A 23,771-nucleotide genomic window follows, 5' to 3' on the forward strand; every position below is an offset into this window, starting at 1 on the left:
GATCTCACTGCATCATAACGGGGGAATCGCATCGTTTTGATTATCCTAGCAGCTTCTACATGGCCTCCTTGGATTATCTCCGCCTTCCCTCTTGGTGCGTATCAGCATTCTATGGCATTATGGGTTCATTGATTTTTTTTTTTTCTCTCAAATCAAGACCACACATTTCCATTAGAACAGTAGGCAGTAGATTGTGTGGAAATAGAGCCTCTGGATACATCTCCAAGCTTCTTACACTTTCAGTCCATATCTAAAGCTCTTTTCGGATCTTGAGCAGGAGCTTCATCTTTCCAAGAACACATCTCTTTTACAGTTTGGATGAGGAAGTGGGAATTTGAGGAACATGATCACCATTAGAGTGTGTGACTTTGATCTGATGCTGAGATTTAGTCCATACGCTTCTCCTGCGTTGGGAGGTTCTCCCTTTTTGACAGCTTTAGAAATCATCTCATCTCACACCCACACTATAAAAACAGGACTGCAGGATATTATAGAGAGACAATACTGTATGATAGTGCTGCAAAAAAGGTTCAGATAGCTCTCTGCTGATGTTCTGTATGTTACGTGTACTCTACCATACCATAAAAATCAACCAAGTCCAGCAGGGACCTGAAATCTCCTGAATGTAAGCATAGATCTGGAATCTGCTGACACGCCACAATTGTTATTGCTGACAATGATTTTAAATGTAGCTAGCATGGACTGACAAGGTACAGCGTTTAGAACGAAGGCTAAGATGCGAGACGGATCTTGAATGTTTCATTTTGTAATAAGGCATGTTTTAAAATCTGCCATATTTAATTCAATTAAATTTTGTTTCTAGAAACTTTAAACAGTGAACATTTATTTCATTTAACGTGTAACTATTAAACGTTACAAAAGCACTTTCAGAAATATGAATCGGAAATCAGAAAGAACTTTATTGCTAAGTTGGTTTGTACTTACAGGTAATTTGCTTTGATGACAGAAGCTTCCAGTTGAAATTGTTTTTTTTTAAATAAAAGATAAATCAAATAAAAAAAAAAAAGGGGAAAAAAAGAAAAAGAATAAAAATAGCAAATATGGAACAAAAAATTAAATAATAATAATAATAATAATGATAATAATAATAATAATAACCATCATAGATACACCCCAACAAATACCAAAAAATCAGCTGAAAGCCATCCTGAAAAAGTTAGAGCAGATTTAAAAACACTGAAAGATTTCTCCGGTCTAATCTCGAACGGGAGAGAATTCCACAGTTTTGGTGCACAAGAAGAAAAAGCCTGATCACCCATAGAACATAAACGGTAGGAGGAACAACTAAAAGTCCAGAATCAGAGGAGCAGAGGTGACAAGTAATGAAACTCCATACCATGTGGTGAGAATTTTTAAATAAATCCCAATGCAATGACTCCAAAACTGGAGAAATACGTTTACCAGACCTGGTCTTGGCCAGAATCCAAGCAGCTGGCAGTGTGACTGTATAATGAACACGAGAGTCGAATGTTAAGTTTGTGTAAAAAAAAAATCACTGCCAAATTTTCTAGTTTTGACTGAAGCTCCACAACATAAACTTCTACTTTTGAGGTTTGAAAACCAGCTTTGTTAGTTTGATGGTGTGAATGTGAATGGCAGCCAGGCATAGATACCACAATCTGCACACTTATGTCACACAAGCTAAGATTGTTGCTAGCATAGTAGCATAGATTTAAAATCTTCCAGGTGATGCTAGCATGGTGAGTTTGTGTAGCTGGCTGTACTGTGCTAAGCTCAGTGTTGAGCTCGAGAAAGATTCCTAGATGTTTGTTTTTATGAAGAATCTTTATGTTTGGAAAAGTGTGTGTGTGTGTGTGTGTGTGTGTGTGTGTGTGTGTGTGTGTGTGTGTGTGTGTTTGTGTAAATGTACCACTCCATTCATGATTTTCTCTATTTACTCTCCTCCCGCTGCTGCCATCTGTTGCTGGCCGGCCGAACGCTAGCAACACGACCACTTCCTGTCTGACGCCATCACATGACGCAGTGCAACTGCAGTAGCTGTGAGACACTGACCCTTCGTCCATCACACCAGATCCTGCTGAGTGTGTGTGTGTGTGTGTGTGTGTGTGTGTGTGTGTGTGTGTGTGTGTGTGTGTGTGTGACAGAGAGGGAGTGTAAAAAGAAAAGGGTAGTGTAGAAGGAAGGAAAGGACCTGAGATAGAGGAAAGGGCACAGAAATGTCTTTGACGTCAACACAGTTTCACACTCTGAAAAACACACACACACACACACACACACACACACACACACAAACTCACACACACTTATTTCTACCAGAACGTGACCTAATTATGTACATCATGTGCAAAGTTTTTATTATGATGACTAACATTTACAGAGGCCACGCCTCCTTCTCCTCTATGAATTCTGACAGGTATAGAGGCCACGCCTCCTTCTTCTAAATTCACATTTCCTCCTTTTTCATTAATACTCACAGATACGTAAGCCACGCCTCTTTCTTTATAATGATACTCAGATACAGAGGCCACACCTCCTACTTTTTAATAATACTCAGATATGGAGGCCACACCTCCCCCTTTTTTTATAACACTCAGATACAGAGACCACGCCTCCTCCTTTTCCTTCTCTTATTCTTTCTATTGTTGTTCTACATTAAATAGATATTAGTCATAGGTTAATGTGTGTGTTTATGTGTGTGTAGGTGGAGCCCCAGGCGACAGTGAGTGTGTGTTTGAGGGTGATTATGGTGTTCCTCCTCTCCCGGTGACTGAGGGAATGCAGCACATCCGCATCATGGAGGGAGTTTCTCGCTCTCTGCCATCCTCACCGCTCCTCTCACACCAGGCCCTCAGCATGAGACTCCAGCCGCTCAAGAGACTCCCGGGTAACTAACACACACACACACACACACACACACACACACACACACACACACACACACACACACACACAGTACTAATTTATTTCATTTCTTTTTCTTTTGATTTCATTTTCTCAATTGGCTTCTGTAAGTCTGATCTTTGTTATATTTCTGTGCTATATTTTCATTAGTTTTGGCTCCTTGTACTTATTGATTTAGACTTTTTTTTGATAGTGCACTGTTTAATCAAGAAAATATCAGCCTAATGCACATCATTCCCTTTGTATCTTTGTATATTTTATAAAGCAAACAGAGATTTATATTTGCTTTAACCAGTACCAGGCTGTGCATTTTATCGCTAGGCCTGGTACCACCTCTTATTAGCTTCATTATGACGCCACATCTGTAGGAACATCAGAATTATAGAGACGTGTAGTAGATCAGAGCTGCATCACACACAGGATCTCAAATAGTGAGAATAAACAACACTAAAGCAAGAAACCCAATGAACACAATTCAACACGTCTCATTTCACTGGAGCCACAACTGCACCTCCACACACATCATCTCCAGCAGAAGCATCGATATTCACCTCGTCACATCACCCCGGGGTTTCCTGCGTTTCTTCAGCGCGTTGTGGTTTTCCTGGGGATTTTAAATGAAGGCGAATTGTGTGTTTTTGTGCAAATTTTACAGGAAAGAAAACGCAAAAGTATTTAATACTTTCCTTGACGATGTCCAGCTTTTTTTTTTTAAGTCCGTCTTGTAAATGTTCTGCAAACAAATCGATTTCTTCTCCTCTGTCAGTCGTTGTGGAATAAAAAAACAGCTAATAAATCTACACGTACGTATTTGAGATTGTGCAGTTTGCTACAGATGCGGGGTTGTGAGCTCGGACTAGCGTACTCTCTGACCGTCCAATCAAAGGATGAGAAAATGCAGACGTTATTGTTCGCCTGCTAGACGGCCTCGGAGTCAGAAACTCACAATCTGATTGGTTAAAGCAACAGCTTAATTGTAAAATATAGTAAAATATCTAAGGCTTCATCCTGAGAGCTGCACTTTTCTAAATGGCCACAAGGATGCGCTCTTACAGCTCTGAATTCTTTCTATCTTTTTTTTTTTCTTCTCTACTATATATTTTTTTCATTTGTTTCTCTCCTTCCGCGGTCACTCCGCAAGGCTTGTGATTGGTCAGATCCACAGAGAACTGCTTCAGCTGCTTTGAGATTTGACTTCAAACCTTTCAGATCTTTCCAGCATCATGGCAGGTGCTTTTACTTTAATCCTCCAAATGTGTGTTACTTTAAGCCTGTGTGTGAGTGTGGAGTCTAACTTCTGACACACACACACACACACACACTCACACTCACACACACTCTCAGCAACGGTTTTAACACCTTCACGAGCTGGAGACTTCGCACTGCTCTCTAAAAGCGTGAGTGAAGCTCACAGATGTATTAGTCATGAGCTCTTAACATGCAGCGCAAATCTCAGCACTTCTTTTTCTTTTCTGGAAAGTGTTGCTGCGTGAGGAAGAGTAGGAGGGGGAAGAAGAGGAGGAGGAAGAGGAGGAGAAAGAGGAGTGTTGGGTCAGATAGAATAGGTTCATTCTCGACTCCTAATCCTACAGTTTGGTCTGATAATAATCTGGGCTCAGTGAAGGTGACGTTACACCGGATGGGGCAGAGCCAATACTTTTACACAACACCAGACGGACTCCGGTCCAGTAAAGTGTAGGTGTAACTGATAACTACAGCTAAATGTTTCCATGGCAACCCAAGCATCTGACATGTAGAGCTTATACACAGCATCCTTCTCTCTCTCTCTCTCTCTCTCTCTCTCTCTCTCTCTCTCGTTCCTTTATTGTATCTCTTTCTCTTCTTTTGTCTTTCCATTTGTCTTTTTTTTACTTTTCTTTCATCTCTCTTTCTTTCTCTCTTTCTTTCTTTCTTTCTTTCTTTCTTTCTTTCTTTCTTTCTTTCTTTCTTTCTTTCTTTCTTTCTAGCTTTCTCTTCCTTTTGCTGTTACACTTACCTACGCACTAGTTTTTCCCCCTCCCTCGCTCTCTCGCTCCTGCCTTCTTCGTTTTTTTTTTTTCTTGGCTGTAAAAATCCTCTAGGACTTAAGGCAGCTGGAAGACGGAAAGGTGGGACTTAATTGGAGACACGATTCAGCTTTACTTCCTGTCCCACCACGACTCTCTCTCTCTCTCTCTCTTTCTCTCTCCATCTTTCTTTTCCCCACTTATCCTGAGCACAAACTGTTTTATTCTGTACATCCTCGGGCTGTGTGTGTGTGTGTGTGTGTGTGTGTGTGTGTGTGTGTGTGTGTGTGTGTGTGTGTGTGTGTGTGTGTGTGGCAGTCAGGACAGCAGGAACGTGTGTGTGTGTGTGTGTGTGTGTGTGTGTGTGTGTGTGTGTGTGGCAGTCAGGACAGCAGGAACGTGTGTGTGTGTGTGTGTGTGTGTGTGTGTGTGTGTGTGTGTGTGTGTGAGAGATCAGGTGCTCCGAGTCGCTGAGGGAGGCTGCTCAGGTGCTCTGCTGTGATGTCATATCCTGTTTCTTTATCATTCCGTATTTCACAGGAAGCTTCTCGAGCATGGATGTAAGTAGAACATTTCTTAGTCGTGCTCCTTCTCTGTGTTATCCTGAAGCATTTGTAAGCTACATGCTGAAGCGTGTGATGTAGTGGTGGAGGTGTGAAGGTGTGGAGGTGTGGAGGTGTGGGCAGAGCGTCTTCCCGGTGGAAACCCTGTGATGTAGGAGGAGGTTTTATATAAGCGCACGTCACAGTCAAGTGAAGTTTATTTCTATTGCGCTTTTCACAACACACATTGTCTCAAAGCAGCTTTACAGAATTTAACAGTGAAGGTGAATGATGTGTGTTTATCCCTGATGTGCACCATGGAGACTGTGGTGAAGGAAAAACTTCCTTTTGTTATGAGGATGAAACCCTGAGAGGAACCAGACTCAAAAGCAGAACCTCATCCTCATTTGGGTGACATATACATATAGACATATAGAGTCTTCATGTAGTCAGATTGGATTTGTGTCTGTAGCGCCATCTGTCCTGCTGCTCGGGATAACGAGGGTTTCCTTTAGTGTGTCATCGCACGTTACACCTGAGACATCGGATAACTGAATCACACACTGGTCTCACATTTACCTGTCTTACACAACTGTCTCACATTTACCTGTCTTACACCTGTCTTACACACCTGTCTCACATTTACCTGTCTCATTTACCGGTCTTACACACCTGTCTCACATTTGCCTGTCTCTCATTTACCGGTCTTACACACCTGTCTCACATTTACCTGTCTCATTTACTGGTCTTACACACCTGTCTTACACACCTGTCTTTCATTTACCGGTCTTACACACCTGTCTTACACGCCTGTCTCACATTTACCTGTCTTACACAACTGTCCCACATTTACCTGTCTTACACAACTGTCTCACATTTACCTGTCTTACACCTGTCTTACACACCTGTCTCACATTTACCTGTCTCATTTACCGATCTTACACACCTGTCTCACACACCTGTCTCACATTTACCTGTCTCATTTACCTTTCTCACACACCTCTCACTTACCTGTCTCACAAACATGTCTTACACAGCTGTCTCACACACCTAGGATGACTCGCAGTGTCCAGACATTTTCCAGACAGGACCGGTCATTACCGGAGTCCTCAGTACATGATTTCACTTATAAAGTGTGTGTGTATGTGTGTGTTTCTGAATTTGTGGAGTTATTTTCTTAAAATTTCCATTTGGGATTAATGTCTGTCTGTCTGTCTGTCTGTCTGTCTGTCTGTCTGTCTGTCTGTGATGAAAGTAAAACATAATTCCTTTCTGTCCCCCTCTGCTGGCTTTTTTACAGCATTTAAGGGCAGATGAGAACTGTTTTGTATTTTATTTTACCTGAGCAGTTTAGGGTTTCAGATCAGCTCAAAGGCCCAGTGGTGAAATCCTGGTGGTGCTGGGATCAAAATTCTCAACCTTCTGAACAGAAGTCAGACATATTAACCATTTAGATACCACTTCCGACCCTCTCTGAGAACTGAGTGGTGGAAGAGAACTGGCAGGTGACCAGAGTGGGTCAGAAAAACCCCACAATGTTGGATGAAGTGAGTCTGTCTGAAAACATCTGAAGCTGTGTGTGATCTCCTCACACTGAAGATGGCTAGCCACAAGTCCTGATGTAAAAAAAAAGAAAAGAAAACTGAAGCCACAACTTCAGTTTGTGCCAAAAAAGAAACACATTTTAAGGGTTTTCCCAGGTCACCACACACACACACACACACACACACACACACACACACACACACACACACACACACACACACACACACATTGCTTCTGATTAACAGTATTGAAATTATTCTGGCGTACATATTTCCATTTAAATAAACGATTCATATTTTCTACTAAACTCTAATGGAAACTGGAAACCTTGTGTTTTCTGCTGTTTTGTTCCTCTGTGGTTGATCACTAAAATAAAGGAAAAATCGCCCTCTAAAAATGTCCACATGGAAAACCGTAAATGCTTCAGGGCTTTGGCTGAGGAATCTTCTGAAGGAGTTGGATCTTTTTTTTTTGGCCAAAATAACATGCCCTAAATTCTTTTTACATTCATACACCAAGCTGCAACCATTAAGTGTGAAGGATCTAAATACAGCCATGAGCTCGCATTCGCATTCCTGCCTGTACGCAGCGTTCCATACTTGTAGAAGAACCGCAGCTCTCCATGCTCTCACGTTTACTCGTCTTTCATGTGACTTCATCTGCTCATTAAATACTAATCACAACACATTATATGGACAAAAATTTGTGGATTGGTATTTGTGCATCTCATGCCACATTGAGTCTCCATTCACTGTTATAATGAGCTCCATTCTTCTTAGATGTTCTGCAAGATTTTGTGGAGATTTTGAACACAAGAATGTGTTAGTAAAGTCAGGTACTGATGTAGGTGAGGTGAAGAGGCTTCTAGGGTGCAGTCAGCTTTCACTTTCATTCATTCATGTTCAGGAGATCTTCCACTCCAACCCAAGAAAACCAGATCTTCATGGAGCTGGCTTTTGTGTCATGCTGGAACAGTTTTGGGTCTCCTAGTTCTCACAAGTTCAGGGAAAAGATCATTTTGCCGCATCCAAAGACGTCCTGTACAATTGTGTGACTCCAAGTTCGTGGTAACAGTTTGGAGAAGAACCACCAACCATGGGTGGAAAAGGCAGGTGTCCCAATACTTTTGCATGGCGTGTAGTTTTTCAGAAGTATCAGATCAGAAACGATTTTAGTCTGGATCTTGCTTTTTATGACTGGTTCAACATCGGGTATTATTTGGTGTGATTTTTGAAACATGGATCATCTCATTCTGGGATTTATGAATCTTTGAAGAATCACCGTGAGATTGACTCTTTTGATTCGTTTGCTGTGCAGTTTGCTTTCAGACTCAAACGAACCAAAAATAAATAAGAAAAAAGATGACAGAATATTTGATGTAGAAATCAGACTGGTGTAAAAATCACAAGCTGAATCTAAATAAATCATTACAAAAGGAAATCTCCATAATAGATCCAGATCTCTGGAGAACATGTGGCATTTCTGCAGCAGTTCTACAGTTCTGGCTCTGTTTACAAATCAAACGTTGCATCTCTTTCTCATTAGAACTTATTTAGTAGTGGATCAGAACCTTCTCAGAAGAGTACAGACTGGACTGGTGTAGAACACATCAGCTTTCTGTACTAATAGATGTGAAAGCATGCTTGGCCTGGTTCCACCTCTGAGCATTAAGTTGTTTTTTTTTTTTTTTTACTAATCTCCATTTTAATCAGACCCTCAGTCCAGAGTTATTTCAAAATGTTTTAAATGGACCCGAGGAAGACACTGACATTTTCATTTTTGGATCTCAGTCAGTCAGTCTGGATCTCTTTTGGATGTCCAGATCTCAATATGTCATCAATTTGGATATCAGTCTGGATCACATTTGGATTTCTGGATCTCAAAATGGATCTCAATTGGATTTCTGGATCTAAGAATGCATTCCAATCTGGATTTTAGTCTGAATTACATTTGGATTCTGGATGTCAATATGGATTTCAGATTTCTGAACCTCAATATGGCTTTCAGTCGGATTTCTGAATCTTAATTTGCATTTTATTTTGATTTTTGAAACTCAATATACATCTTAATCTAGATCTTATTTGGATTTCTGGGTCTCAATATGGATCCTAATTTGGACCTCAGTACAGCCTTTAATCTGGAGCTTATTTGAATTGGTGTTTTGCTTTCTTTCTAGATTTCTGTTTCTGTCACTTTTTTAAATTATTCCCCTGTTTTACTAAATAATGAGCTGTTTATTGAGGTTTGTAGCTCAAAAGCAAAACCCATTGTCTTCTCACTGCAATAAAGGTTACAGGTGTAGATTACCCACAATGCACTGCTGTGTTTATGACCTTTATCTTAGCACCGAGATGTTTTGTGATAAGGTTGATCAGGTAAGAGATAAGATAAGATAAGATAAGATCTCCATCTCCAACTTTACCTCCATCTCTACCTCTATCTCCACCACCATCTTTACCTCTATCTCCACCTCTACTCCAACCTAGATCTCCACCTCTATCTCCACCTTTACCTCCACCTCTGCTCCACTCTGGGATTATTTTTACATTTTATTACACAGCTCTTTTGAAGGCTCCATCCCAAACCGTTGGTTGATCACTGGTTATACACCTCTGTCCAGCTCGGGTTCCTTGTTTTTTTTTCTTTTCTGTTCCACAAATTTGTCCTGCTCCCTTTTTGGCCTGGTTTCATCTTTAGATGTTGGATGCTGTTGTTACAAGCTGCCTTTATTCTGTTCTTCATGTTTTTTACAGCACATTGGGCTTTTTTGTCTTTCCCTATAAACCGGGCGGAGACGACGTTTGACCGCAGGCGGAATTTTTTTTTTTTTGTGTTTTCTTCAAACCTCAAACACACTGATGTAAAATTCCATGTCATTTGTTTTAATCAGAGTGTTCCTCAGTTTAGCGAAAGACGTGTAAACACTACCCTGATAGGGCTTTAAGAAACACTGCCCTGCTACGAATCCGGAATGCAGACATCCACTTTACCCAGCGAAAAAATTCCAAAAACTCCATCTGTGATGATCAGAAGTTTTCCTGCTGCATCCTTTTCTCCCGGGATTGAATAGTATGGGTCAGTGGGAGTCGACCCTGACCCCCTTTAGATCAACTGGCAGTGTAACACGACCCCCCGGCTGGGCCTGACACGCTTCCCTTAAACAGTACCATCTGTGTTTTTCTCTCTACCCCCTTTCCCTCTTTCCTTCTTTCCCTCTTTCTGTGATTCTTCTTCACTGTACCTCTGTTTTCTGTCTTGTCCTCCATGCTCATGGAAAGCACACAGTTTTTTTCTTCACATGGAACTTATTTCCCTGAAACTGACTTCACACTATGCCAGGATTCTTGACCTGGACATGGCCTCTTTTGGTAAGTCTCACCCCTCACACTCTGTCCAAAGCACTTGAACTTCTCTCTTGCAATTGCTTCATAGGCAAGTTTGTCTTCTTTTTTTTTTCCAGAGAGTTCAAAATTTGTGGTTTCTCTCTCTCTTTCTTTTACTCTACCCTTTGCGGGCTCTGAAGTGCAGGGCCTGCAGACTGGCCGCGATTCTCGTTGAAGTCTGAGCCAGCGGTTTTCTCTTTTGGGCCAGCTCGCTCTCGAAAGCGCCTCCTCCTCCTCCCAGAAGGCCAGAGGCAGCGGAGCAAGGACGAGCCAGCTCATTCTCCTCTACGCGTTTTTTTTCCGGCTCTGTGCTGGAGGAGGAGGAGGAGGAGGAGAAGAAGGAGTAGCGGAGTAATGGACGTGAGGAAGGTTTGCACTCGGAGTGCGTGGCTAAGGAGGAAGAGGCCTCGGCCGTACGAGCGGACCAGGTTCTCGTCCTCCTCCCTGCTGCGCCGCTGGATGTCCCGGCTGTGCTGTGCGTCTCGGGCCTGTTCCTCAAGCCTCAGTGCTTCAGATCAATCGCTCCTGCAGCCGAGCTGCTGCACAAGGCCGAGAGGAGCGCAAGGAATGGTGGGAGACGCTGGAGATGGTGGGGAAAAGGAGTACCAGCAGGAGGAGTGGGAGCAAGTGGCAGAGGACCAGGATGAGGAAGCGGCAGAGGAAGACAACGATGGTGACCACGAGGATGACGAGGATGATGTTGGTGAGGACAATGCCAACGATTATGAAAATGATGAGGAAGACGAGAAAGAAGTGGAAGTGGACGTGGAGGAGGGCGAACGAAAAGTTGAAGAAGAAAGAGGTGAGGCGTTTAATGGAAACGTCAGTACATATTAAAGATGAGATTTTGAGGTCAGTGGAGTTTAGGCAGGTTTCTAACGCGAGCTAGTAAAGCGGATCATTTCAGCCAGGTTATTTTCATCTATCTGCCGATCATGAAGGGAATCGTCCTCGTTATTGCCTTACAGTGTGATCCGAAGCGACACAAACTCTCGGAGGAGCCACCATCAGCCACAGTGATGGGCACGCTCTGCAGATGTGGCTGCGTGAAAATCCTTCTTAATAAAGAAGATTTTGCAGTGGTTACGGTTCTGACGGTTACAGCAAGAGGGACGCATTCTGATTGATCCCAGGCATTGTAGCCCTCAAAGAACTTTGGATTCATCCCTCTTCCGTTGCATAAGTGGTTAGCGTGACATTTTCAGACCTGCTCTGCATAATTTTTTTCAATAAACTCATCTGGATGTGTTTAGGTCTGCCGCGAGTCAGGCGGAGTGCAGACGTACGGCCGGACAGCAAGCTGACAGACAACGAACCCAAATAAACAGCTCCTCGAGTGTGAGACCGGTTATTCAGAAAAGATCTGATTATCGTTTTGCAGTTGGACAATTCATTTCGACAAGGTTTTTAATTCGCGCCGGCATCTGAAACCTCAGAAAGTCCCTTCATCTGTTACGAATGTGGTGTACTAAATGGTTTTAAAAAGAACCCAATAACAAAGCCACATCTTTGGTCTGTCCCTGCGTCTCTCTCTAATTCCTGTTCCAAGAGCCAAGAGGTTGTTTGGCATGTTTGCTTTGTTGTTGCCTTTTTTCCCTCTAAGTGCCCTCTCTTTTTTTCCCTTATAAACCTCTGGTTAGTTGCTGGGCCTCGAAAGATTTTTTTTTCTTTTGGTGACAGACACCCTCTCATCATGCTCCTGTCCTTGCCATGCTAACTCAAACCAGCTCCCAAACTTTATTTTTGGATATGTACTTTCTGGAATCTTTCTTTTTTCCTCATTCCTTTCTTTTTTTTTTTTTTTTTTTTTTTTTTTTTACCCACTCTCTTCTACCCCTTTACACACTCTATCAACACCAGTCTCAGCTAACCTCTGATCAGCCCCAGGTGTTTACAAATGAACTGCTCCGACCTCCAACGGCGACAACCGCTGACCTTCAAAACAGGAAATTGTATAATCAGCTGTTCATTAGAGGAGTGCCCTAAAAAACAATTCGATTCAGCTCGGCACAAGAGACGTTGATGTGATGTTGCTGCAGCGATTTGCTGGCCAGGTTCTGGATCCAGTTAGACACTCCGAATCGTATAATTATTAGACTGTTTTACATCATCAGTGTGGATTCTCCAGGACAGGGACTATATTGTCCGAGGCTTGGACATGGATTTGAACATGTACGAAGGTTGAAAGCAACATTGAAATCCATGTTTAGATCCTGAATGAGGATTACAGTCTGTACGGAATGTAGTACATTTTCAGTTCTTGGTCTTTCCCAAAACCATGCCGTAAAAATCATGCCATACTTGACTCAGTATATTTGACTCAGTGGAGCAGATTCAGTTGTCATTCTGGTAGTTGACTCAATGGATTTGACTCTGTGGAGCTGATTCAGTTGCATGCTTTAGTTGATTCAGGATATTTGACTCATTTGAGCTGAGTCAGTTGTCATGTGTTGGTTGTCTCAGGTTATTTAACTCAGTGAAGCCAAGTCTGTTTCCAAGCTGTACTTGACTCAGTTTATTTGACTCATTAGAGCCGACTTGTTTGTCATGCCCTACTTGTCTCAGTATATTCGACTTAGTGGAGCTGATTCAGTTGTCATTCTATAGTTGACTTAGTATATTTGACTCAATGAATGCGATTCAGTAAATGTGTTATGTTTTTCCCATTTCCATGTTCTTGGTTTTCCAGGTTTTTTTCGAAAACTTGTTAGTAGGATACTTGGCTGTGCGTATGTGGGAGTCATGTGAGGTTAATAAGCTTTACTGGGGAATCCGAAAAAGAGAAGCTAGTGGCCATGCCTCGGTTACATTACAATGACTCTGTAGTTTTGATTCAGTTGTTATGCTGTATTTGTCTCAGTTTATTTGACTTAGTAGAGTCGAATTTAGTTGTCAAGCTGTACTTGAAGAAGTATATTTGACTCAGTGCACCTGATTTAGTTGTCATACTGTAGTTGACTCAGTGTATTTGACTCAGTGTAAGCAATTTAGTTGTTATGCTGTAACTGACTCAGTTTATATGACTCAGTAAAGTTGACTCAATTGTCATACTGTAGTTGGCTCAGTTTATTTGATTCAGTTAATCTGATTCTGTAAAAGTGGTTCATTTCCCCCACTTCCACTTTCTTAGTTTTCCTGGTTTTTCCCAATCATGCTAGTGGGAAGATTGGCTGTGTGGTATTGTTACTATGTGTGAATGAGTGTTTATGTGGTAACATCCCATCCAGAGTATACTTCCAACTCATTCCTGTTTTTTCCAGGGTTGTCTGCGGATAGCTAGACCAGCATATAGCTGCTACTGAAGATGAGAGAACTTCGCAGAACTCCCCTCGAGCAATTATGTTCGTGTTGTAACTTTCTAAAAAAAAAAAGAAAGAAAATGAATCTGGAAAGAATTACTGAAAAAGTTCCTAAAAGGGAATAATGGAAATGGAGTGTGAGATTTATGACTGATCGAGATGTAGATATCTTTGGAGCAGAGAGGGTTAAGGGCTCAAGGGCCCGACAGTAACAGCTTGGTAATGCTGGGACTTGAACCCCTGACCTTCTGATCAATAACCCTAAGGGTTTTACTCAAGGACTCAGCAGTGAAGCTTTCCAACATCTTAGCCATTGAACTGCCACCTGGATTAAAAAGGGTTGATGGTGTGATGTGAATTGTTGCAGGTATTATAATTTTTTATTTGTAGATATGTGCCATGTTCTGCGCTTCTTCTCTTTCTTTTTCTGGGTTTTGTATTCCACATAGACTCAGCACGTTTCTCCACACATACGGTCGACTTTTCAGCCCTCTTTTGTTCCCTCAAAGCTCAGAAACATGTGTGCGTTGCTGAAAGGCAAAGCTCTGGTCGTGTACAGATCACCCTGACACACTTCCTGTGGCCTGTGTGAGAAAAGTGTGAGTTGTGCACCCCCGCAGTGCTCTCCTTGAGAAAACACCAACAGCTCACGACTTCCAGAGACGCCTGCTGTGAGGTTTGGCGGAATGAACAGGAAGTAGTTTGTGTTGTTGTTGCATGGATAAGTTAAAGAGGCATGCTCTGAGGGATCCCAGGGTGTACATGGAGAGCAGGGTGTACAGGGGAGCAGGGGATACGGGGGTGTAGTTGTCGATTCAGTTGTCATTCAGTTGTCGGGTTGTAGTTGACTCAGTATATTTGACTCGTTAGAGCTGATTTAGTTGTCAGTTTAGTGGAGTTGATGTAGTTTCCATGCTGTAGTTGATTCCGAATCTTTGACTCAGTGAAACTTAGTCAGCTGCTGTGCTGTAATTGACTCACTGGAGCTAATTCAATTGTCATATCTGTAGTTGACTCAGGTATTTGACTCATAGGAGCCGATTCATTTGTCATTCCTGTATTTGACTCAGTGGAGCTGAATCAGTTATGTGCTGTGTGCAACTCGGTTTATTTGACTCAGTGAATTCGATTCAGTTGTCCTGCTGTACATGACTCAGTATATTTAACTCACTGGAGATGATTCAATTGTCAAGCCACTCAAACTGAATCAATAGTGACTTGATTCAGTTGACTTACTAAAATCTGATACAGTAATTTGACTCATGTTAAAGTTGAATCTGATTTGGTCGCATTGACTTTAACTGAGGCAAGCTAACACAGTGGAGCTGACTAGGTTTCGTCTTTTTAAAATTGGTACATTTCATTCAATAAAGCCAACTCGTTTGACTCATTGGTGCTGACTCTGTGAAAATAATCCGTATAAGTCTGTGAACCCGACTCAGTTAAACTTTAATTTTGTTTAGTTAAATCGGTAGTGTTAAGAGTTGTTTTTGTGTGTGTGTGTGTGTGTGTGTGTGTGTGTGTGTGTGTGTGTGTGTGTGTGTGTGTGTGTGTGTGTGTGTGTGTGTGTGTGTGTGTGTGTGTGTGTGTGTGTGTGTGTGAAAGAGAGAGAGAGCGGGTGTGTGTGCACACGCTTAACCTGTAGCAAATTACAGCCCTTTATGTTCTGCTCTCCTTGTCTCCACCCTCTGTGTCCTGTGTAATTGTCTCTTCTGTGTGTCTCAGTGTTTGTCTGCTGCATCATTGTGTGTGTGTGCGCGTGTGTGTGTGCGCGTGTGTGTGTGCATGTGTGTTTTTATCCCACACACACCCATTGTCTCGGCTCGGCTCGGCTCGACTCAACTCTTTCCCTCTGTCGAACAACATGAGGACGTTTAATGACACGCTTTATTTTAAACCCATGACACTTTGGGGTTTTTAAAGTCGTTCTCAAGAAAAATTTCCAGACGTTTCTGTTCATCTCGCTGTCATTAGTGGGATTTCGAGCTAATTATATACCGTCATATGTGACACAGAGCCAGACACATGGGGAAAGACTACAGGAGAGAGAGAAAGAAAAGAAAGAAAGAAAATAATGGAAAGAGAAAGAACGTTTCTTTCACTCACAGCCTCGATGACCTTTAGTCTCAGTTCTTTGCTGCTTCAGCTCCGTCCTCTCCTCTGTGTCATGTGCTACACAGAAAAAGATGGATGGATTGTTGTTTTGTCGTATTTAAAAACAGTTAAATATAATGTAGTCTGCGATCGTGAACATTAAGCCACGCCCACTTTTCTGTACATACAATTACCATCTTCTATTTAAAAAAGTTAGATGAAATGAATACATGGCCACTGGGGGGCACTGCAGCATTCAAATCAGTTCTAATTATTCATATACTAATGAACTAAACACGTTTACTAATGAAACAGTGTCATGTCATGTCTCGTATTGTCTCGTCTCGTCTCGGTCATGATACAACCAAACGTTCAGCAGTTCCGCGTTCTGTTTATGGAGATTGTTACTACTTCTGTACGCTGTTTATATGTCTAAGAAGCATTTTTAGGTGAAAGATATATATATATATATATATATATATATATATATATATATATATATATATATATAGAGAGAGAGAGAGAGAGAGAGAGAGAGAGAGAGAGAGAGAGAGAGAGAGAGAGAGAGACAGATGAATAGATAGAGATGCCAACACACACACACACACACACACACACCCTGTTTTTCTTAACATTCCTCAGCTCACTCGCTGATAGTTGCCATGACGACAGTCTGCGTTCGTCTGGTCTGGGTTATACGTCCATAAATTCTGACAGGAGCAATCCCTGAAAGAGTGAGAGAGGAACAGAAAAGAGGAGCGAGGGAGAGGTGGAGGAATAAAAATGGACTTGTTTATTTTTCACCCTATTATTTTCTTGTTATGATTATAATTGTGATTAGACTGTGTTTGGATTGTGGTTGAAATGTGTTTTAAACCTGTTAATAAGTGATGTGCAGTTGTGAGGAACAGACGAGGGTAAAAATATAACCACAAAGAGCTTGAGATTTCACCTGCATTGCTTCAGGTGAAGTGTGTGTGTGTGTGTGTGTGTGTGTGTGTGTGTGTGTGTGTGTGTGTGTGTGTGTGTGTGTGTGTGTGTGTGTGTGTGTGTGTGTGTGTGTGTGTGCTTGTGAGTCTATGAAAAGTGTCAATCTTTTATGTTTTTGAGACACATCAATGTTGTGAATAAGTGGAAGAAGGTTCTGTGGTGTGTGTGTGAAGCAGTTCCTGATGGTAAGGGAGGATTTTTCACTAAAAATAAAGTAGTTCTGTCTGTCTGTCTGTCTGTCTGTCTGTCTGTCTGTCTGTCTGTCTGTCTGTCTGTCTGTCTGTCTGTCTGTTCTCTAGTCACAGTGTGGACATGTCCACGTTATTTAGAGCTGGTTTTGAACCCGTCTCTGGTCTCCTCTCCATGTTTGGTTGAAGCGGTACACTCCTCTATCACTGTTACACTCCTCTATCACTCCTCTATAACTGTTACACTCCTCTATCACTCCCCTATCACAGTTACACTCCTCTATCACTCCTCTATTACTGTTACACTCCTCTATCACTCCCCTATCATGATTACACTCCTCTATCACTCCCCTATCACAGTTACACATCTCTAACACTCCCCTATCATGGTTACACTCCTCTATCACTCCTCTATTACTGTTACACTCTTCTATCAGTCCTCTATCACTATTACACTCCTCTATCACTGTTACACTCCTCTATCAGTCCTCTATTACTATTACACTCCTCCATCACTGTTACACTCCTTTATCACTGTTAGACTCCTCTATCACTCCTATCACTGTTACACTTCTCTATCACTGTTACACTTCTCTATCACTCCTATCACTGTTACACTCCTCTATCACTGTTACACTCCTCTATCACTGTTACAATCCTCTATCACTGTTACAATCCTCTATCACTCCTCTATCACTGTTACACTCCTCTATCACTCCTCTATCACTGTTACACTCCTCTATCACTCCCCTATCATGGTTACACTCCTCTATCACTCCCCTATCACTGTTACACTTCTTTATCACTCCTCTATCACTATTACACTCCTCTATTACTGTTACACTCTTCTATCAGTCCTCAATCACTGTTACACTCCTCTATCACTGTTACACTTCTCTATCACTCCTATCACTGTTAATCTCCTCTATCACTGTTACACTCCTCTATCACTGTTACACTTCTCTATCACTCCTATCACTGTTAATCTCCTCTATCACTGTTACACTCCTCTATCAGCAGGAAACCGAAAGCTGAAAAAAAACCTAATCCTCAGCAATCTTTTCTCTCTGTGTGTAATCTCTACCGCTCTGAGAGATCCTGTCTCCTCCAGCCTGCAAAATCTCAAGTCTGTGTGTGTGTGTGTGTGTGTGTGTGTGTGTGTGTGTGTGTGTGTGTGTGTGTGTGTGTGTGTGTGTGTGTGTAGGAGAGGACAGTCATGATCTGGGTCCCCCTCCCTCAGTGGACGAGGCCGCTAACACCCTGATGACTCGACTCGGGTTTCTGCTTGGGGACAAAATGGCCGAGGGGCCCGACAGAGACACATACGGCTTCGAGGAACACGAGGAAAGTCAGGTAATTTACACACACACACACACACACACACACACACACACACACACACACACACTTCACATTTTACATGTATATCTGTAATTGTACTTGATGGACACGCTTATCCAATGCAACTTTTATCCAAGCAGTTGAGAGTTAGGGGCCTTGTTTAGGGGCCCCAAAATGGTGACTTGGTGGTGGTGGGATTCGAACTTGTGACCTTCTGATCCACTGAGCTGCCACCACCCCAAATCTCAGCCACGCTGCGTAGAGATACAATTTGGTGCCTGGAATGAATCACGAATCCTGAAGCATGAATCAGAGTCACGAGTCAGAGCACAAATCGGAGTCGTGAATCGGAGTCGGAATCTTTAGTTTTTTCGGACACTTATTATGGAGAAACAGTTTCTCTCTCCAAGATTCACAGCTGATGGATAAAAAATATCATTCACCAAAATGTTCTGTATGATTATTAATATATGACTTTGACTCAGAGAGTCACAGCTTAGTCGGTAAATTGGTACTTCTTTTTTCGAGTCACCAGTGATTTGTGACTCTCATGACTCATGAGTCATAAACACCTTCTCAACTTGGAATTCCAGCTAGGATCTCCTTAACCTCAGGTTCAGCAGTGACATGAACTCTACATACATGTTCTCCTGCTGATGTGGATCATTTGGAATAATTACACTCTTTGGCTGAAAGTATTGGGACACCTGACGTTTCCATGTGGTTCTTCTCAAGAAGAGATTCAAGAGACCCAGACCTTTTCCAGCAAAACACAAAAGCCAGCTCCATGAAGGAGTTTTTCTTTTCTTTCTACTCTCTTTCTTCCCTTCTTTCTTTCTCTTCACATTGCCTTCACTTCTGCTTACTCACTCTTTCTTTCTTTCTTTCTTTCTTTCTTTCTTTCTTTCTTTCTTTCTTTCTTTCTTTCTTTCTTTCTTTCTTTCTTTCTTCTTTTCAATTTTTCTTTGCAAATTGCCTTCCCTTCTATTCACACTCTTTTTCATTTCTCTCCTTCCTACCTTTTTTATTTTTCTTTCTTTCTCTTTCCATATATTCTCACACACATATATTCTCTTTCACTCTTTCAATCACTCTTTTTTATGTTGCTTTCCTTCCAACCTTTCTGTTTTTCTTTCTCTCCCCCTCTCTTTCCATATTGCCTCTTCTTCTACTCACACTCTCTTTTCTCTTTCTCTTTCTTTTTCCATTTTTCTTTCTTTCTTTCTTTCTTTCTTTCTTTCTTTCTTTCTTTCTTTTTTTTTCCGTTTTTCTTTCTTTCTTTCTTTCTTTCTTTCTTTCTTTCTTTCTTTCTTTCTTTCTTTCTTTCTTTCTTTCTTTCTTTCTTTCTTTCTTTCTTTCTTTCTTTCTTTCCTTTCTTTCTTTCTTTACTTCCTTCCAAATCTCCACAAAATCTACTGGAACATCTTCCCAGAAGAGTGAAGTTTATTAGAAACAGCAAATGGGAACATGGTGTGGAACGAGATGTTTAGAAAGCATGGTCAGATGTCCACATGCTTTTGGCAGATATTCTACATGAAGCTTTGTGCCCGGATTCCAGACTTTCCTGCAGTGTAAAACGCTCCTGACATGACGAGGTAAAGAGGAACGCTGTGTGAACAAGGATTTTCCGCTGACTCGGAATCCGGCTGTGTTTTATTCCTGCTGAAGGTTCGCCTTACATTCCACACGATGGGCTCGGGGTTTTGGAGCCAGTGTGGCTGCAGCGGGAACGTTTCTACAGCCGAGAATGTGGGTCAGCTTCCAGCCACACACACACACACACACACACACACACACACACACACACACACACACACACACACACTCTCCAGTGGGCTGAAGCTGAGCCCCAGATTCTGTCCTGGAAACAGTGTGTAGGATGTAGTGGTTGTGTGTTTTTACACAAAGTCTCATATATCAATCACATATTGGAGCTTCGATTCAGATCTGAGTCAGAACTCAGAGTCAAGAAATAAAAATGTATTTCTTTTCTTCTTTCTTTCTTTCTTTCTTTCTTTCTTTCTTTCTTTCTTTCTTTCTTTCTTTCTTTCTTTCTTTCTTTCTTTCTTTCTTTCTTTCTTTCTTTCTTTCTTTCTTTCACTTCCCCCTCTCTCTGAAAGTGATCATGTTGTTAGCTGGAGCACGTTTCTTCTCTCTACAGATAAACATGCTGATCTTTTATTTTCTCCGTCTCTCGTGTTCCTTTAAAGTAAATTTCGAAGGGTTTTATTACATGCGTTCGAGTTGCAGCAGAAAAATCTGCAGAGAGGAGAGAGAGAGAGAGAGAGAGAGAGAGAGAGCAGCCTGCAGAAGTGTGCTGCTCTCAGCATAAAGACATAAAGATGACTGTAAAGCCTTTCGAGCTCGTCAGCACAAATTCACTGCTGTGTGTGTGTGTGTGTGTGTGTGTGTGTGTGTGTGTGTGTGTGTGTGTGTGTGTGTGTGTGTGTGTGTGGGGATGACTCAGCTTTAACCTCACCTCATGCCTGCTTGAACTACACGGCTGAGGTCACGGCTCAGGTGTGTTACTGAGCTGTGATCAAATGCTATTAAGCATCATTAAATTCGAAATAGAACACACACACACACACACACACACACACACACACACACACACACACACACACACACACACACACACACACACACTCTTCCCCAGAAAGATGTGGTGAAATAAAAAATGCTTTGTCAGTGCAAACTTCGTCTGTGTACGAACGGCTGAGTGATACGACCCCAAATATCGTATTGCGATACAAAAAAAGTTTTCTACGGTACACAGAAGCCAGCTCCATGAAGATCTGGTTTCCATGGGTTGATTTGGTGGAAGATCTCCTGCTGTAGTGCTCCAACCCTATTGAACACCTTTGGGATAAATTGTTCTTGCTGACTGCACCCCAGAGCTCCTCACCTTCTCACCTACATCAGTACCCGACTTTACTAACACACATGTGTCTGAATGAATCTCATGCAAAATCTCCACCAAATCTAGTGGAACATCTTCCCAGAATAGTAGAGGGTAATATAATAGGAAAATAGGCACTAAATATGGAATAGTTTAAATCTTAAACACACCATGCTACAACCCCATCCCACTACAACTCCTGGGCCCCTTAGCATGGCCCTTAACCTCTTAGCTGCTCAGCTGTATGAATGAGATGCATGCAAGTCACTCTGGACAAGGTTCTAGAATAAGTCTAGCAAATGTAAATGTTATGTGTTCCAATAAACTCCTTCTGTCTGCCATTCTTTAACGATATACATTAAGAGTCCAAAAACAAAGCTTCTCAGATTTTCAGCTAGTGTGTATTGTGTCTGAGGATCGTGCAGTGAGAACATTTTGGGTTATGGTTTTAAAAATTCATCAGATCAAATATGAGCTGAAAATGCCCCCTCCATTCGCAAAGAATTTGATTTGTAACCATTTATCGGCGTTCACACTGGTTACAGACTAGATGTTTACTTCTGGTTTGTTTTCAGGCTGTCTGCATGACACAGAGAATCAGTCCATGCTCCAGCCTGGCTAGCAGCTCGGCGTCGCCCCCACCTGGCAGCCCCTGCTCCACCCTTCCCGCTGGTGGATCGGGACGAGCAGGTGCTTACGGCTCCATCACAAGCCCCACGTCCACGCTGGAGAGCAGAGACAGTGGCATCATCGGTAAATCACATGTTCCAATCGTTCTGTATCTGTTTTGATCTTTTCTCTCCTAATCGCAGCTCATTTATACCAGATAAGCAAATAATCTCACGAAGAGGTAGTTGTTTATTTGTAGAAACGATCGATGTTCCGTGCATGACCCGGAGCTGTTCCCGGCTTTTTTCTCCCCGTTTTTCTCTCATAGCCACGCTGACTAGCTACTCGGACAATGCGGATCGGAGCGGGAAACACGGCGGCGATGGCTCGCGCCTCAAGCTGCGGCAGACAGGGAAATCTTCGGGCGGCGACTCGTTTCTGTACCGCGTGGACGAGAACATGGCCGCCTCCACGTACAGCCTCAACAAAATCCCAGAGAGAAGCCTAGAGCACTCCGCCTCCCACTCCGCCCATTCGATCCCCCTCTACCTCATGCCCCGCCCTAACTCCGTAGCCGGTGAGTGAGCTGAAGGATCTGTCACAAGTTTGTTTAAATCCCTGGAAAAGCGAAGAGGGGGGACGGTATCTCAGGACGGAGGAGGGGATGAGAAATAGGGAGTGAATAAATGATAAGAAACTGGTTTAGACAGAGTGTGAGTTTCACAGTGTGTGTGTGTGTGTGTGTGTGTGTGTGTGTGTGTGTGTGTGTGTGGTTGTATCCCGATCCTCACCTTCATGCTCTCGTTCCTGTGAAATGAGCTGCGAAATGAACGAGGAACACTTGCTGGGTTATGATCATGTGCAGCACGTGTCAGTGTGTCTTGTTGTCATCAGAGCCTCATGTACCTCGTGAGGAGACGCATGGCTTCAGCCGGCTTTGACAAGCAGGTTTGGAGCAAAGGCACTTTGCGTGAAGGTGTTGCTCAGTCGTATAGTTCTCCTGGCGACCGCATGATCCGCACTGACAGACACGCTAGGCTTGCTAATCAATTCATTTCTTGTTTGACTAGCATACTAAACTGGTTTACATTAAATGTTCTAATGGACCCTTAAGCATATTATTTATCTACACAACAGCAGGAAATTTAATTAAAAGTAGCTACAAGTGCCATAAATTCCACCCAAGTTCAGCTCAAGTTGGATTATGTTTTTGAAGCGTTAGAATTAAAACCTTTTTACAGCTCAGACATTACACAGGAAGCCAGCAAGGTGAATAATGTGCTGGGTGAGATGTTTGTAATGGTTTTATACAGAATTAATCCTTCTTCCAAATGCAGGGACTCCACTTGGACTCCACATACAGCATTATAATAACTTCAGATTGGACTTGGAATTGAGTTAAAGCAGAATAATGACTTCATCTTGTTTTGGACTTGACTTACAGCAGTATAATTACCAGCTTTGACTTGGACTTGACTTACGGCAACATAATTAATTGGACTTGACCTTTGAGTGTTTAAAGGCTCTGGCATGGAGAAGCTAGTGTTGGATCTGTGATGATCTAAAATGTTGAGATATTTTATGAGTTGCTCAGTAGCTCCTGGTTTTATAACCATAAAGACTGTAAAATACTGTAGAAAGATCATCAGTCATAATCACACACTCCAGTGCTCATGTTAGTTCTCACTCACTCTCCAGTGTTCTGTAGTGTTTAAAGACTATAATCACACTCTTGATGTCACCCAAATGAGGATGAGGTTCTGCTTTTGAGTCTGGTTCCTTTCAAGGTTTCTTCCTCATAACATCTAAGGGAGTTTTTTCATGTCAAAGTCGCCCCAGGCTTCATCATCATTTATTACATTTTTTGTTCTATAATTCTTAAGTTCTGTAAAGCTGCTTTGAGACCATGACTATTGTGAAAAATGCAATAGAAATTAATTTAAACTTGAACTTGACTTGGACTTGGATTTACTTTACAGCAGTATAATG

General features: G+C 42.1%; 1 protein-coding gene and 1 long non-coding RNA gene across 6 annotated transcripts in view; one reads left to right on the plus strand and one right to left on the minus strand.

Annotated features, from left to right (window-relative positions):
* tanc2a (tetratricopeptide repeat, ankyrin repeat and coiled-coil containing 2a) overlaps positions 1–23,771 on the plus strand; it is a 127,455-nt gene that overhangs the window by 79,495 nt on the left and 24,189 nt on the right. For 3 of the 4 annotated variants that reach the window (XM_083524267.1, XM_083524268.1, XM_083524269.1), the window contains 4 exons: positions 2,684–2,866; positions 18,135–18,283; positions 21,749–21,926; positions 22,111–22,359. In XM_083524267.1, coding sequence (XP_083380393.1) covers positions 2,684–2,866; positions 18,135–18,283; positions 21,749–21,926; positions 22,111–22,359 — 759 coding nt within the window. Of the gene's footprint in view, positions 1–2,683; positions 2,867–10,481; positions 11,162–18,134; positions 18,284–21,748; positions 21,927–22,110; positions 22,360–23,771 lie in introns of those variants that run through there. The other variant, XM_083524266.1, reaches the window with a different exon arrangement.
* On the minus strand, positions 5,637–8,287 carry LOC310717001. Of its 2 annotated transcripts, XR_014530707.1 has the most exons (3): positions 6,324–8,287; positions 6,134–6,269; positions 5,637–6,103 (listed from the first exon to the last, which is right to left on the minus strand). It is a non-coding gene; the product is annotated as an uncharacterized lncRNA (long non-coding RNA). The 2 variants fall into 2 exon arrangements; XR_014530706.1 differs by having other exon boundaries at positions 5,637–6,228.

Source organism: Silurus aristotelis (assembly GCF_946808225.1).
Source record: "Silurus aristotelis genome assembly, chromosome: 21".
Lineage (NCBI taxonomy): Eukaryota > Metazoa > Chordata > Actinopteri > Siluriformes > Siluridae > Silurus > Silurus aristotelis.